This window comes from Manacus vitellinus, unplaced genomic scaffold, assembly GCF_001715985.3.
Source record: "Manacus vitellinus isolate BGI_N305 unplaced genomic scaffold, ASM171598v3 scaffold_4_pilon, whole genome shotgun sequence".
Taxonomy (NCBI): Eukaryota; Metazoa; Chordata; class Aves; order Passeriformes; family Pipridae; genus Manacus; species Manacus vitellinus.
The window spans coordinates 23193749-23210228 of record NW_021940604.1 but is presented as its reverse complement, the minus strand read 5'-3'; the positions used below and the strand labels follow the sequence as shown (position 1 = coordinate 23210228).

The 16480-nt window shown below is 41.5% G+C and overlaps 1 protein-coding gene across 1 annotated transcript in view; it reads right to left on the bottom strand.

Annotated features, from left to right (window-relative positions):
• Positions 1–342: 342 nt before the first annotated feature.
• The window catches only part of SCML4 (Scm polycomb group protein like 4), a 45564-nt gene continuing 29426 nt past the window's right edge, over positions 343–16480 (bottom strand). Inside the window, exons 5-7 of the mRNA XM_029962855.1 lie at positions 14392–14661; positions 5565–5707; positions 343–468 (exon numbers count right to left, since the gene is read on the bottom strand). Coding sequence (XP_029818715.1) covers positions 343–468; positions 5565–5707; positions 14392–14661 — 539 coding nt within the window. The remainder of the gene's footprint in view (positions 469–5564; positions 5708–14391; positions 14662–16480) is intronic.

The following is a 16480-nucleotide window of genomic DNA, read 5'->3' as shown; positions in this document are numbered from 1 at the left end:
TTTCATTTGTCTTTTGGCAGTCCTCAGCATATGCTGTAACTACGTTTGGTTTTGATTTTCCACTTCTGATTACAAAAATAGGACTTACTATAATCATAATAATATTGATGATACAAAATAATTATTGTAATTATATAATTTTTGGCATATTATTAACACAAAGCAGCACAAAAGATCCCGTTGGATTAAAAACAGGTGACAATGCACAAATGTTAAAAAAGACCAAGTCTTTGTTAAAAAAAAGGGAAAAGCAATCTGCAAATGAATGCATTTCTGTAAGGCAATATGTTACCTTTAGTTTTCCATCTAGATTTAGCTCAGATTCTGTTGTTCAAGAAATTGTCAGAACTTGGCTTGCTTGAGCTTATCAATGTGGTAACAGAGTTTCAGTGCAGGTCCCAGTTTCAGCCCTAGGTATTTCATGATCATGTCGCTTTTCAGAAGTAACAAAGCATTGCCATCAATCTCCTGGTTTCAAAAGAGAGAAAGAGAATCAAATGTGTTAACGTCCTTTCCCCCACTGCAGTCTGACACACTAAACAAGGTGAATTAGTAACAGCATGTCTTTTAGGGGTAGCTGAAATGCCATGCATTTTGAAATTTCATTAAAAAAATTGAAATCTGAAGTATGCTAGGAGGAAGATGTAAAAGAGAGTTTAATTAAATACTACTTTTTATTCTCCAAGGAACTTTAAGATTTTTCTAGGTTTTCAATTATTTTGCAACTAAAAGGAAGATTTTTTTAAAAATCAGGGTTGCTCTGAACCCAGTTCTTAGAAAAGCCTAGAGAGAAAGGAATGAGTGATGGAGAGAGAGGGATGTGGCCAGGGAACTGCTGACAGCACACCTCTCGATCTCAGTTCCAGCTTTGTCCCTTGCTATCTGCATGTTTCACCTATCTCCAGTATGCTTACATGCAGTGGGGCGTCTATATACATGTACATACCATATATATATATATGCCACATATATATATGCCACATATATATATACACCTTTCCATATATATATATGGATTCTTTTCTTAAATTGAAAACAGCAGTAACTTGCTTATTTCATTGCATTTATTAATAAAATTTGTTAAATTTTAATTTATCTCCCATGTAAATGGATGAAATTGCCACAAAATTCAGTTGTTTACCCCAGATCTGTTGGCTTGACAACCTTGTGAAATTGCAAAGTACTGTACTGAGCACAAGGTAGCCGTAGTGCACAGAGTAGTTCACACGTAGTTCTCTTTCACTATGACCTGCAGAACACAGAAGCTTTCAGCTATACTGTCCCTCCTTGGACCCAGTCTCTTTTTTCTTGACTATATTAGTGGATCTGCTAAAAAGTACTTGCCCTCCCCATGGTATCCAGCATGCTTACATACTTGGACCATCAGAGCTAAAACATCACAAGTATGCATACATATGCACACACACATACACACACTCTAATGCTATATATATTGTATTCTGTGATTTTGATGGTCAGATCTTTCCACTCTAATCCATTGTCTACTTATTAAGCAATATTATGGATCCTAATTTGCCCTGATCATTATTATTCCATTCAGTAGGTGATTTAGCTGATGAGCAGTTAAGGTCACTTTCTGATTAACTCAATCAATTAATGGTCTTCATTTTGCAACCCCCACTCTATCCATAATAGAAACCCTCTTCACCTTCCCTCTCTTTCCCATTATCTTAAGGAAGCTAAGGTAAAGTAAGAATAAGTGTTATGTATAATTACTATTTGCATAAGAAATAAAAAAAGATCTCCTCTAACTGTGGTGCTATAGGGCGAAAACACTGTTAAGGTTTAGGTGCAGAGACAGCTGTTTCTAGATGTTGAGTTCAGCATTTTATTATTTCCATTATTATTACTGCGTAGGGGTCAAAATTAAACTGGATGACAACAGTATGCCCAAGGGAGCATTTATATCCAATTAAATATCCCATATTAGCCATGTCTCTGTGCAGATTCTTGGCTTGACTTATTTACAGTATTACTGTGTCAGCCGTTTTAAAAATAATTTAAAAAAGAAGAATTTGATAGCATGGTCCCCACATCTGCAATAGCCCCACCAGAAGATCTTGAGCCAGGTTAGGAGCTGGTAAAATACAGTGCCATCAGTGCAATTAGCTTGTTTCACATGCACTGAGATCTGGAACACTGCAAGTCAGAATATTGTGGGAGATCATTATCATGTTCCTGCAAGACAATGGACACAGAAAACATATGAGCTGTGAAATCATGATAGCATGGATATGAATATATAGTTTCCTCCTGCATGAATGAGTAATACTGTGTTTGTGCTGGCCTCTTGCAGCACTTGTTCTGAGGATATTGTTCAAAAAGCAGAGTAGCCCCTAAACAAGCTCTGTGCCATGCGAAGGAGAATTGCAGCCAGTGGTGGATGTCCCCCAGATTGAGGGACACCTCTTTCTCTTTTAGTAAGATGAAAGTACCCACCTTCATGGGTGTTTAAGCACTTAAATCTAAGTAAAATCAAAGATTTCAGGATCTATATCATGCTTAGGATATAGATATAGACATGTCTTTCCCTTCTTTGGTATTCTACGGTGTCATGAACAGACACCAGCCCCAGTAAGGCCACCACCTGCAACAGGAGCACCACCTGCAAGTGGCAGCTCAGTGGTCAGTGCTCAGACACTTGAGATCAAGATCTGGAGAAAGACACGTGCTCATAAATCTAATGTCTAGCACTGTGAGAGATGAGTAGCTATTCAAATATGTTAAACTCAAAGTTTTTTGTCCCCTTCAGGTATGCATTTGCCAATCACTGGCCATAATTAAACTGTCAGACCATAACATTCCTTCAATCCCTTCCAGCTTGAGTTTTCTACCTGATAATTCCCAGTGTAACTCTTTCCACTTCGCCATTTCCCTTCTACCAACCCTTTCCTGCTGAAGGAGCACTGCATGGTGCACCATGCTGCTACAAGGTCCCTGGCCAGGCCGATGGCTCCTTTCCATGAGACCAAAAGCTCTGTCATCAATGAGCTTGGCTCTCCTTGGTACACAGACATGGTGAGGGAGCAGGGAACAGTGGAGGGGAGCTAGTAGGATGTTTCTCAGTCTCTGGTAGACACTCTCAAGAGCTACCTGTGACAGAGCTCCTTGGGTGTCTTGGCAAGTAGAAAAGCTTCTGCTCCTGGTGGAAAGAGCAGAGACAGAGCCAGATCATCCTGCAGCACCTGTTGTGCCAGTGAAGGATGTGGGCTGCATGTAGGAAAAGCTGGCTCCGGGGACTGAGGTCAACACCCAAATAGAGCAGTGGGAAAGCATACTGTCTGCATGCAGGATACATCCTCCAGCCTTTTCTTCCTGCTGGTCCCACCAGCCTCCCCCTGCCAGTGTCATAACTCAGATGAGTTGATTACCAATGCAACTATTTCGGGCAATAGCTGGGCCTTGTCAATGACAGTAAGTGCTTCTAAGTAAATTATGCACCCTCTTCACATAAATATTGAACATACAGGAAGATATGGCTGAGGTTAATGGACTAATCACTTGTCTCTCACCCCGGGGTCTTTGTGCTAATCCAGATGAGGTTTGAAGGCTGAAAATTTGCAGGGACATATATAACTCAAAGGTGTAATTGAATTGAGTTGTGTGGCAATCATACCCAGGTTCTCACACCTGTGGCGTATTTTACCAGGAAACCAATGATAAGTAGAGCCTATGGGTGCTGGGTGTGCAGCAAAGGATGACAGGGACAGTCTTTAGTGGTAATTTAGCTTGATCTCTTCAGTCATAGAGCAGCTGCAGTATCATGGCATGCTCTAGTGCAGCTGGCCCATGATTGCCTGTACTGTGCCACTGCCCTGCTGCTACATAAAAGCATGTTGTGCCATACTTTGCTACAAGTGGAAACTAGAAAAAACTAGTGGTTTTGCACTCTTCATATTTACAAGACAAACATTAAATGTTTGGTATTTTTTTTCCTTTGGGATGTACATATTTCTGCCTTGCATGATGCACAGCCCCTTCTGGTACTCTCAGAAACTCATTCTGAAGCAAGTTACTTCAAATCTGAAGGTGGTTTGTTTGTCTGCTTGGTTGCCCACATGACCAAAATAGGCCATGTTTTCATTATCAACTTAGAAGGCAGATCTGACTTCTCTGCAGAAAGCAGGAAAAGTAGGCCAGCACCTGACCTGTACTTGCAGATTTGGCCCTGACACCACTGTGCCTGCTGTTGCTCTCGTGCCACAGGCCTGTCTACAGAATGGCAGATGACCTCAATACCTTCTTAGGGTAAGCAGACACTAAGGCCTGTGTTCATCTTCATTTTTATCTGCTCCTCAGTCACCTCCTCTCCTCAGTATCTGGAAATCCTGCATCCAGAGTGTAGTTGAAAGTCCATAATTTGTCTCCCTCAGCTGTTGTCTGTAGCCCCACATTCCTACCTATTGTTGCTGGCACATGGCAAGGAGTGAGGTCTAGTCACCAAACCCTCTCGTTTGCTTTGCAGCACCTGGAGTGCTGTTCAGGACTCAGGGCTGGGGAGCAACTCTCATTTAGACCCAGGTCCAGGCACTTACATTCTAAGTTATGACCTCCAGCTGAACACAAACAAGTCATTTTTACAATAAAATCCATTTCTCATGGTCAGACTGAATTGATCAAAGACAGATGGAGAAGGCCAAAGATGCTAATAGATACACCGGTGCCAACTTCATGTGAAGCAGCAGAACAAGAAATTTCAGATCAGATGAGTTTACAGTCTTCCTCTTTACTAATTATGAATAATATAATTTCCATCACTGGAGATTGCATCACAAAAGCAACTACCATATCCTCCAGTGAGTCAGCAGGTCTGTTAAATTTGGTTATGTAGTTACATAATACTGAGGGGAAAAGGATTAAAAGCTTGGTTGTTTTAGGTTTCTCCTGCTAAATATCTAGAGACACATAAAAAATGGTCTTCAGAGAAGAATCATAGACATCCTGTGAAAAAAATTGTCATTGAGATGAGGGGGGTTTTGTGCCAATCTGACAATGAAAAATGAGCACCAGATCCTCAGTGCTTTCTTTCTTTGTAGGCTTGGCATAGAAACAATTTATGCTCTAGTAGTTGGGAACAAATAGTGAACATTTTATAAAGACACTGTTAGGGTCTCCCCATTGAAGGATAAATGGATAGAATAGCATAGTATATCATAGAATAGCACAGAATAGGACTGTTTCAGTTGGAAGGAACCTACAGTGATCATCTAGTCCAATTGCCTGAGCAATTCAGGGCTGACCACATTACAACATGCTATTAAGGGCACTTTCCAAAAGCCTCTTTAACACTGTCAGGGCTGGGGCATTGGCCACCTCTCCAGGAAGCCCATTCCAGTGTTTGACTACCTTCTCAAGGGATAAGTGAATTTTCCTCAGCACAAGTCCCTCAGAGAGCCACCCTCGCAGGGCCCTGTGTTCAACCTGATTGAGCACAAACACTGCCTGTAGCAGCCAAAGGCAGCTGAGAGTACATGTGAGACATGCACTGGTTATCTCTTGGGACTTAAATTACCCAGAAGTGGTAAGGGCAGCCTTCTACATACGTGTTTTCTGAAGAGCTCCACGTGGGGACCTAAAGCGTGGGGGTCTGCATCCTTCACAAACCAAACCACATCATCCACCGTCCAGGTCAAAGGATTCTTGCTTGATGGTCGAGCTGCATCTTGTTCTGGTGAAGGACTCGAGGCTATTGGTACAAAAAAGCCCACAGCAGCAGATTACAATGGCACAAAGCAGTTTCCTTGGTTTTTGAGTATGCAGGGGTGTGGCAGCCCCAATGTGGCATTGGATGTTGGACCCGAGTGTGCAGATATCAGCCTGAGATGGTGAAGTAAGGAGAAAAGGAGACATGGAGTGGTTTCTTATCTGACTGCTTATCAGAAAACACAATCCCAGCTGGCGAATTGCGTTAAAAAACATGAAACCCTCAAGTTCCTGCCGGGGAAGGAAAAATGTTCCAGCTGCCAGGCTCTTAAACCGAGCTGCCCCTGCTGTCTGATCTTCAAGCAGCAGGGATCTTGGCTCAAGAAGATGCTACCCTCCCACCTGGAGAGAAAATTCTTCAGCACTAAACAAAGGAGTTTGCCATTGAATGCAAAGGCTAGAAGATAAAATCAGGATTTAGCAAATAGGTTTTTTTTCCTTTGCATTCAGATATCCAGACTTACAGCTTAAAGGAAGGTTTCCAGTCCATATCCTCCTAATCTTAGTCTCTCACAAAGCTGATGGTCTCCAATGAATGCTGATTTGGAAAGTTACTAAACATGTGAAGATGAACATTGCACATGTGACTTTTTAATGGTATAAGCCCTGGATGATTTAAGGTCACTTCAGCTTGCTGTAGCTTTAAATCAAGTGAATAAAGGCACATTGGAGTGAAAGTGCATTTATGTTTTTATTCTTAGTCTCTGCAGAATTATAAATCTGAATCTCCACCTCAATATAATTTGTACCCTCATTTATGCTGCTTCACTATGACAAGAACTATACTATGCTAGGTTACAGGAAAGCTCTTCCTGTTTGTTTATATCCACATCAAGCAAACTTTGCCCTAGCAAGCAGCAGCATACAGATGTATAAAATGTTACTTGCCCTCATCTGCTCATCTCTTTCTGTCAAGGCCCAGTTTTTAATGAGAGATGTGCAAATGGTAAGCAAGCAAACACTACAGAAGACTAGAAATGAAACAGAAGAGTGCAGGTGGAGGGAGACCACAGGTACCTAAACTGGAGCCTGGAGAAGCCCCCAGGTAGACAAGAGGCAATCAGAACTGCTGAGGAGAGAAGGGATGAGCTTTCCAGAGAAATACTGAGCTTATAGAAACAGACTAGATGTATACGAATCCTCATGCGTGACTCAAAACACGATTCTAATGCATGTGAGCAAATGTACTGGGCTGGGTTTGTGGTTTATGTAGGTTGTCATTTCATTGACTTCAATAGAGCTCTGCTGATTTACATTAGCTGAGACTTTGCCCATATATGCCCAATAATGGTTTTATGTGCACATTGGCCCTTTTTTTCTTGCCACTATGCTCATCTCACAGTATAATGTAATGAGGTATATTTTGCAGTTACTCAGGATGAACTCCAGAAAGCAGTAGTGCTATGAATTTGCAAATCTGGTTGATGGGCTTCATAATGGGATGGAATGTAAATATCATGATAATTGCACTCTCATTTGCTAAGTCACTGTTCTGGATATAAAGGACAAGGAATAGCCGCAGGTCTTTTTAATTAGACAGCAAGGACTGGTGTTCATATGGACTCAGGCGACCCTGGGCTCTGCTCACAAAATAAATGCAATACACAATGGTACAGACACCATCTGGAGCCTTTGGCATGAAACAATGAAGACAAAGAGTGTAAAATGAACAGGGTAATCTTGGCCAACCCCTGGATCATCAGTAACATTTAGGAACTTTGTCAGGGACAAGCGGGAGAACTGAAACTTGTCTGAGAGATAGAGGGGAGAGTATTTCTCCCCTTCATGATCTGTCGGTGGTTTGAATGCCAACTGATGTGTGAAGGTATTGGGCACTACAGCACCTCAAACCAAAGGTCAGGGAGAAAAACAGGCTTTTGCAAACTAGGTGGAAAATAGAGGGAGGAGACAAAGGTTTGGCTGTGTGCAAAGTATTGCAGGAGTTTCTATACTACTACCATAACCTGCTCAGGGGAGATGTCATGCCGCTGCTGAGAATCCCATTTTTTCCCTTTAATTTGTATAAACGTAAGGAAAGCCCAGAGGGCTTATCCTGCGATTCACACTGGGCATAAAAGAGCAGCCTGGAGCTCAGTGACTCTTGCCTGCAACCTGATCCTTCCAGAAATACAATATCAGGAAAGGGCAAAGGGTAGCAGAGAGACTCGAGTGCAGCTGGGAGCCTTCACAGGTATTGGAAGTACCTGTAATGAAGGGAAGGGGGAGGAAAACAGAAGGTTGAAATGACAGGAGGAATCTGTTCATTCCTTCACAATCTAGCAATCAATAGCACAAATCTGATTTCTTAAAGACAAATGCATAAATGACCTTTCTAAAGAGACTACATGGCTAGAACTCTTACAGGCCCTAGCAGGTGAAGATAACCCTATCAAATCCCCACCTGAGGTATAACATAATAATATAAAAACAAGAATTATGTGTTGATATTAATTCTTCAAATATTTTTTTACTTTATTTACCTACCTAGTATCGAGTCCTGGATTATCCTCTGCTTTCTCATGAATTAAGATCTGTTATTTTACTTGTGTAAAAGGGGCTATCTTTAAATGTTATTAATAAAACTGGGATACCACCAGTTTGTGGCCAAATATCAATTTGTAGCTGGTGAGTTTGGAAACAATCTGGTTTTCCATATATTTTAGAATTTATTTTGCTGCTTAATTTATTTGGCTTTTTTAACATTTTAGTTTACCCATTTGAGTGTAATTTCTCTATTTACAAAAGAAAATAGATCATTTCATGTCTTCACAAAGGCACGGGGTTTGTTTCAATACCACCAGTTTGCTGAAAGACTATATTAAGCATGAAAGTGTTTGATGGCAGCGGGGCAGGTGCTATACATTTTTTCTTATCTGAAGGTGTTCGCACTTAACCTAAGAATTAGATAAATGAGGAAGTCTCATGTCTCCAGGGTATCCTATGCCATCCTGTCATCAGAATTAATCAAGATGATAATGAATACTCAGATTACAAAGAGATGGGAGTGCTTGCGACCAATAATTATTTTTAGAGATCATAATCTAGGTCAAATCCAATTTCCTGTTTTTGACAGGTGGCAAAAATTTGTCAAATTAATGGAATGGGATATGGAAATTTAGGTAATCAGAGGGAAGCACTTTCCCCTCCTGCCTCAAGGATATTGGGGAAGAACAGTGAAGAGGTTCCTCTGCAGGGGAAAGTCTCTGGGCATCCCACTTGAGACCATTGCCTGCACAGAAACAGCTGGAATTACCACATCAGTGGCCAAAGCCAAGTGAAGCTGAGAGAAAGACGTGGCCTGGCTTGGTCTGTGTTTTCACTCCACACAGGCTTTTCTCTGCCACTCACCTCAGGACCTTCCTGAGAAGGAGAATGAAGAGAGGGCCAACACCCAAATGGCTGCAGAGGTGTGACAAGGAAATAAAATGCTAAGATGGAGTTAAACCTGCAAAAGAAGGAAAGACAAATAACAGACTCCCTAAATATGTTCTTGGCAAACAAACAGAGCCCAGAGGGAGTACAGTCATTGATAGATAAGAGTGGAAAGGGAGTGACAGATGAACTTTAATATTGCTGCAGGCCTAAATGATTTCTTTGCCTCAAGGGAAGGGGGTGGGAATGAAATTTTAAAAGGTTCTCTCTGATTGCACTGGAGCAGATAATAAGGAGCAGCAGATCTACTGAAACTAAGCAGAAGTAGCAGACCCTCAAAGGCGCAGAGAAATGGGAGTTATTTTAAAAACAAACCACCTCAGACTATAAAATTGACAAAAGGAAGGCTTTGTAGAAGCCACTTTTCTAAAAATCTATGGCATGCCAAGTGGGAGGAGAGGTATCAGAAAAGCGGGCATCTGGGACGATACAATTACAGGATATTTATGAGCATTGGGGGGGTTGATGAGCCATGGTCAGCAGAGAGCTCTGCAAAGAAGATTGGGTTTAACGCGTCCATTTGCACTGGCCAGCATTTGCAGGACATGTCAAGCACCACCTGGCTGGTGTCCTCAGCCTTGCAGTGCATCGGAGAAGAGTCCCTGTCCCACCAGGGTAGCAGCTGCTCCCACTTACAGCATGGAACACACCGTGTGGGGATGAAACATCGCAGGTGCTCCTCCACCCGCTGCAGACGCAGCCCAGCATCCAGCTGCACGAGATGTGGCCATGGGCGTTAAATATTTATTTGGCCTTTTCTTACTTTGCCTCTGTTTTGTAGTGGGAAAAAAAAAAGGCAGCTCATTGAACGCACCAAAACTTTCAGACTGTAAATGTCCTAAAAAATTAGCAGGCAAGCTCTATTTGCTGAAGAAATGGTACCCAACAGTGAGGCTCACAATGCCATCAGCAGCTCCTTTGCCTTGGGGAGGTGCTGGATCTAGTTCCCACAAGGTGCTTGCAGCATTATTCCGGAAAAACAGAAATTTCTAACCCTGTGCCCCCAAACGTTTTCAGGAAATATATGCATTAACAAGCAAAATTGCCTCTATAACAAAGACCCTCAGGTGATAATAATTAACTGCTAATATTGGATAATAAAATTTACATAAAAATAACAAGCTACAGGGCAAGGTTAAGGTTACTATATAGTGGTTGAACACACAATTCTTCGTACTTGGGATAAAGGCTTTGTCTGTTATGTAAGCAGGCTTGAAAAGGTTTATGATGTCCTTGACTATTCCTTCCCTGATTTAAAAGCTTCAGTTTGGCAAATGATGACAGGAAAGTGCATGTTTATCTGTTAGCAGCCCCAACTGGCTTTCTGAAATAGATCTTTTTTATTTTTTTTTTCTGAATTTTTTAGCATAATCAAGGAGAATTAGGCATCAAGCTTCCAATCACATTAATGAGAGCTTTGAGGTTTAATCTCATCCATTCCACTTGAAAGACATGTTCTGCTATGCAATGAGATATGTTTTATGATTATGGTTTTTTCCATTATATTTGCCCACCATGATAAATAAGGCAAGATATTTTTCATAACTATCCCTAAATAAATAGGACTGATTCAAAGTTTCAGAGATAAATTCTTCCTCTTTTTAATGAGTCCTGCCCATCCCTGCCTTGTAAGTATACAAACTGAAGAGGATAAGAACAGAGACTGGCATGCACCACTTACTCATCTTTGCTTACTTATGATTCAGCAACATATAAATTATGCCTAGAAAGGAGAAAAACATACGCAGATTCCAAAGACTTTTGCAAGAGAGACTTTGTGAAGGCAGTAATCAAACTCCAGTGTAATTGCATTAAGGCAATAGCAGAAAGATGTGTATTTTAAAAGTCTGGGATTGCCAGTAGAAGCGGAAGCAACGTGGTGGGTGAAAATATGATAGCTGTGAAGAAATACGGTCTCTAATTTTAAGGAGGACCAGGAAATGCTTTGTAGGACTCTGGTGAGATTGCAGTGTTACAGAGCTGACACTATGGCAAATGGAGTAAGAGGTGAAACCAGTCTGTGACTGGAAACATTAAAGTGTCTTAATGCTGGAAGTGATATTGTCATGACTGTGTGAGCACCTTGACTTCATGGATCTCACTGTGTTGCCCATTACAGCCACAGAAAAGTACCTGATGTGTCTGAGAGCAAGTGGCTCTCCTCTGTCTCAGAGGACCTGGCTACTGCCACGGACTACAGGAGACTCTGCTGGAGTCTCCAGAAAGCAGCTGAGTGGATCAGACGAAACGTGATGGATGGTGGTGGCACAAATGTGCACTGGCTGTTTGTGCTGCCATACATGGGTGGAGCACAGGGGATTGCTATTCCCTCTGTTAGAGACCTTGACAGGAAACCCATCTCTGTATGGGTAGATCCTAATCTACAGTGGGTGATACCAGGACTAATAAATTGTTAAAAAATAAAAAAAAAAACAAAAAAAAACACAACAGTATCAATGAAACCATAACCATTTAAATTATGTACACTGTATACCTTTCAGTTTTAGCAAGCCCTTGCTGTTGAGCTGGCCAAATGACACAGAGATTCCAGAGGATCGAGGCTATGCAAGTGTCAAATACTTGTCACATAAAAAAATACTAAGGTGTTTTGGGATGGGTCCTATTAACCCCAAGTATTATATATAACAGCTTCAAGTCAGTTGTAACTGCTTTAGAGATACATGTCATGGATGCCTGGTTTGAACACAATCTCTTCCTCTTTGCTCCTCAAAGTGCTTTAGTAAGTTTTAAGCTAGAGAAATACAGGAACCTTCAAAGCCTGTTGCATGACCACTCTATGACTTTTTTGTTGGTTCAGTTCTGGAGAAAATATGTGCCATATTTCAACCTTTCATTTTGTAGACTGTGGGCTTTGTGGGAAGTCACAAAAAGAGAGATGGAGCTGTCTCCTGAAGCTTAGCTTCATGCTCAGGACCATGCAGAGCTTTCACAAGGCATTGGCTGAGACGGAGAAACGGTGACATTCAGAATCAGAAACAAGAAGGGAAAGTAATGCAGCTGAACAAGCTTAAGACGCTCTGATTTTAGGCTTCAGGCTCTTGAACATAGTTTCCATCCCCTGATACCACGAGTTTTCTGCACACAGTACATTTTTAAGCATGGAAATTTTTTGTGTGCTGAAATGCACAAAGTATTCAATAAGCCACTGAGTGATTCAGGGAAGACAAATCTATGAAGTGTTACTAAACATGAATCCGCCACCTCTGGTTCAGGAAGTCCTTGAGCCACAAATTTCTGAGGGCAGAAAGGGTAGTGGGTAGTGCACCACCTCTCCATTTATCCTTTTCCTTGGGGCACGCAGCTGTTCCATGGTGGAGACAGGATGTGTGGCTAGACAGACCTTTGCTCTGAACTGCCCTGGCTCTTCACATATACTACAAAGAGATAATGAGTGATATCAAGCAGAATGATAAAGATTTTTAAAGCAAGTAAGTAAAAACATTGTTAAGTCTTGGCTTCTCACAGCTGCCAACTATAAAGCTTGACAAAAGGGTCCCAGTTCTGCTAGGAGGCTCTAAGGAAGCAGTAGGAGGCACGTTAAGCCTCTTGTCCTTCCAGCACCTGATTATGGCAGCCTGAGAGGCACTGAACAAGATCTGAAAGTGGCTTTTCATTTCCTTTTCTTTGTAACTGAGGCCACCAGTTCCTAGTGATGACCTTTTACAACTTGTTTGCAGTAGTGCATTTCTATACTATCTAATTTGCTTTAAGTAAAGTTGACTCTGTAAGTAAAGGAAAAAATCATGAGAACCAAACACTTACCAGTGGTGTCTATAACAGACTAATGCAGGGGTAAACCAGGGAAACAAGTGTGTGAAAATAATAGCAAAGTGAATGGTGGTTTTGGGTAGTTATTGAGCATTTAAGAAGGCAGACTTAGATAAACAAGTGAATACAAGGATAATACATGTTTGGGAAGAAAAATGCTCTAAAATATTAAATAGCAAAAGTTCAGGAACAAGAAATAATACAGGTGTTGGGGAGGTGAGGGGTACTGAAAGAATTAAGTGAAGATTAAGAAAAGGAAAAAGAAAGAGGTTCTGGAATGGCTTCCAAGCAAGAATATGCAGAATCACTTGAAGTTTCCAGGGACAATGCAAGGGGAAAAAGACAATGTAATGATCTAATGGTAGACAAAGGGACTAGGGGAACCAGAAAGGCTTCTGCAAATATATAAAGATTCTAAAAAACCCACACTAGATTGATGGTAGACTCCATTAATAAATGAGGAAGGAAAGAAATTAATGACTTAAAAATGGCTGAGACATTCAACTCCTTTGTTAGATCTATCTTCAAAATGAAAAATGCATAAATGAAGTTTGAATAATTAGTAAAGGTGAAGACACTGTTGGAATCACTACTGATAAAGACCTGCTAATTGAGAACTTGGAAAATGCAAACAAAGTTAAGGGAAGCTCAGTGAATTAGCTAACCCGTTTGATGAACTTGGGTAATTTCTAGAGGAAAAAAAAAAATCATGGTTAATAGGAACTATAGCTGATGGGCAGAGCAACTGACCCAGTAAATATAAGTCCTAGCAGTGTAACTGGACAAAAATACAAAGAAAGGGAAAAAGAAGAGTCACTGAATGCAGTGGTTCCCATGGCATCTCTTGCATTTGCAGATAAACTTCTTATGACTTTGCTCCCTGAAGAACAAAAGAGCCTTGAGCAGTGAGCTAAATTATTTCAAAAAATACATGTTCTGCTGAGGAGTCTTTTTCAAGCAAAATCTGTCTTAGTTCATGATTAAAGGGGCAGGATGGGCCACACACTGGAAGCAAAACCTTTTGCGAAAATGCTTTAAGGTAGGCACTAATATTTGGGTTTGTTCTGCATCATATCTTATACACAGCTGGTGTCATACAAGTAACCTGCCGGTAGGCAGTATCAATCAATGAGGAGGAGAGCTTTATATATTAATATTTATATCTCTAAGTTGATAATAACAGTTGTGATTGCCACACAATTATACATAATACATATCTTTACATAATAACAGCTTCAGGAAACATTCACCTTTTTATTTAATGATGAACAGATTGATTTTGTGTTTACCTAGGTTATTATTTCTCCTTCTAAGTGGAAGCATGAGTGGTCTGGATGGATTCTATCACAGAACTACCTCACTAATTTTCTAGCGAATTTGGGAATGAGTTGAGATTCCAGTACAGCACCTGCATAGCACATCACTAAATGGAAGATGTTTTATTACCACTTCTATTTCCTTCAAGACAGGCCCCATTCCTTGTTGGGCTGGAATTCTGATGCCGCAAGCCAGTAGATGAGGACCCCCCTGAAGACATTTGAGCAGGATGATGGCTACAGGAGGAAGAGGAGCCTCCAGCAGGATGTCCATCTGCAGGACTCTGACGCACAGTGTACATGGAACCCATGCAACCGAAGGCAGCATTGGCAGGATCCAGGCTGTATTGCTTCCCGTTTGCAGGATCAACCAGGTAGTCCTCAGGTATAACTGTTTCTACTCAGGAAGTCCAGACACAAAAGAAACATCGGTAAAACAAAACCAGTTTTAATTCAGTCTGTGAATTTTTTTTTTCAAAATTCCCTTTTCTTTGATCAAAAAGTATAGCTCCATTTCCAACTTTCTGTACAGATAGCTGGCTCCAAGAGGGATCCTTGCTAAGAATTAATGAAGGGAAGCACAACCACTCAGAGGTCAGTAGAGTCACAACAGGAAAACTATGGCTTAATGTGAGTCATCCATGTCAGCTTACAGCATATCCTCTGTAAAGTCCTGGGCCACGGACTGGTGGGTCCCATTTGCCTCATGGTGCTCCTTGAATACCACCAAGACTAGAGAATTGAAAGGAAAGAGGCAGGGGAGGACAATGGGACAAGTTTGTTGGGTTCATGCCTGGCAGCCAGTAGGAGGGAGTGAAGGTAATAAACCAAAGCATTCTGGCTGCAATTAGAATGAATCAGAAGTATCCTCAGCCACAGACATCCATCAGGCCTGGTATCCTGCAAGGATGACTGAAGAGTACACCCAAGGTTTATCACAGACATATATGTGTAAGGGAGTCACTTGGACCTGACTTGGGTTCGGACAAGCACGCTGACATCACAGATGATTGCAGACCATTGCTATGGTTCCTCTCCTCTGCATTGTACTTTTCACACTAGGTAGGAGCTAAATACCTTGCTTTTCAGATTCCTCATAATAAACCAAATTCTGCACTTAAGGACCTATTTTAGAGAATTATATTCCCCTATGGGGTTTGGGGTCTAATGGACAGGCATGAGGCAGGTCTAGTCTAAGGTTTTGCAGTGTGCAGACTTCTTTTTGCCAGTTCTTCTCAGACCTAGGTCCAGGTCAGTCACTTCCAAGTTCATGTCATTGTCCTCCTCTGGTTAGCCCCAGTCTCCTCCTAACAGGCATCGATATTCAAGCTCCTTCCTATTTGCCTTTTTTTTTGTCTTCATCAAAAGATTATCAAAGGTCTTCCTCCTCGTTCCCACTGCTGTTTTCCCTGCAAAACCAGCCCTCCTCTCACTCAGCCCCAGGTTTATCACTACTGGGATACCAGCAGAGCTCCTGGAAACCTCTCTAAGATCCCAACCTTCACAGAACGCTACTGGCAATCTGCGCTTTAGAGATTCCCACTCCCACTGGGTGTTAACACCTGGCAGGCAGGGAGCCCCTAGATTAGGGAAGTGCCTTCCATTGCCCCAAGATGTTTCTCTGAGCTGTTGAAAAGTCCACTTTCCTCATCATGCGTATGCTCCCTCCAGAGACATCTAAGCAGGGTGAAATTACCCCCAGGGTGTCACACACCATCTTCCCTGCCTGAGCAACACCCTCCTCCTGACATAGCCTTATTGAATAACAAGAATTCATGCTGTAATTCCTGCCGTAAGACAGAAACTACATTGCTAATAGATGTTGAGGCTGTATGTAGCAGAGTTTTCCTTTTAATTTACATTTTTACTCTTTTGCTTTAAAAAGAAAACCCAAAACCTACTTGGCAGCTGTGTACCGTAGCTGATGTTAAACAAACATGATTTAGTTCGACAACTCAAATACTAAAGAGTTGTGCCATGCCAGCATCCTGGCTTGGGTGTTAAGCCACAGAACAGATTTTTGTTACATGATTGCCTGACTTTTTATTTTCTTGCTGCTGTCTTTCAAAACTTTGTCCCACTTTGGGCCAAGACTGGACTCGCCATAAGGCAAACATCAGATTTGAGGGAAAGCTGTAAATGTAAAGTTTCCTCGCTTTTGGACACTTGCCTTTGAAACTGCAAGTAACTTTCCTTTAGCAAGGCTTTTTTCCCTTAGA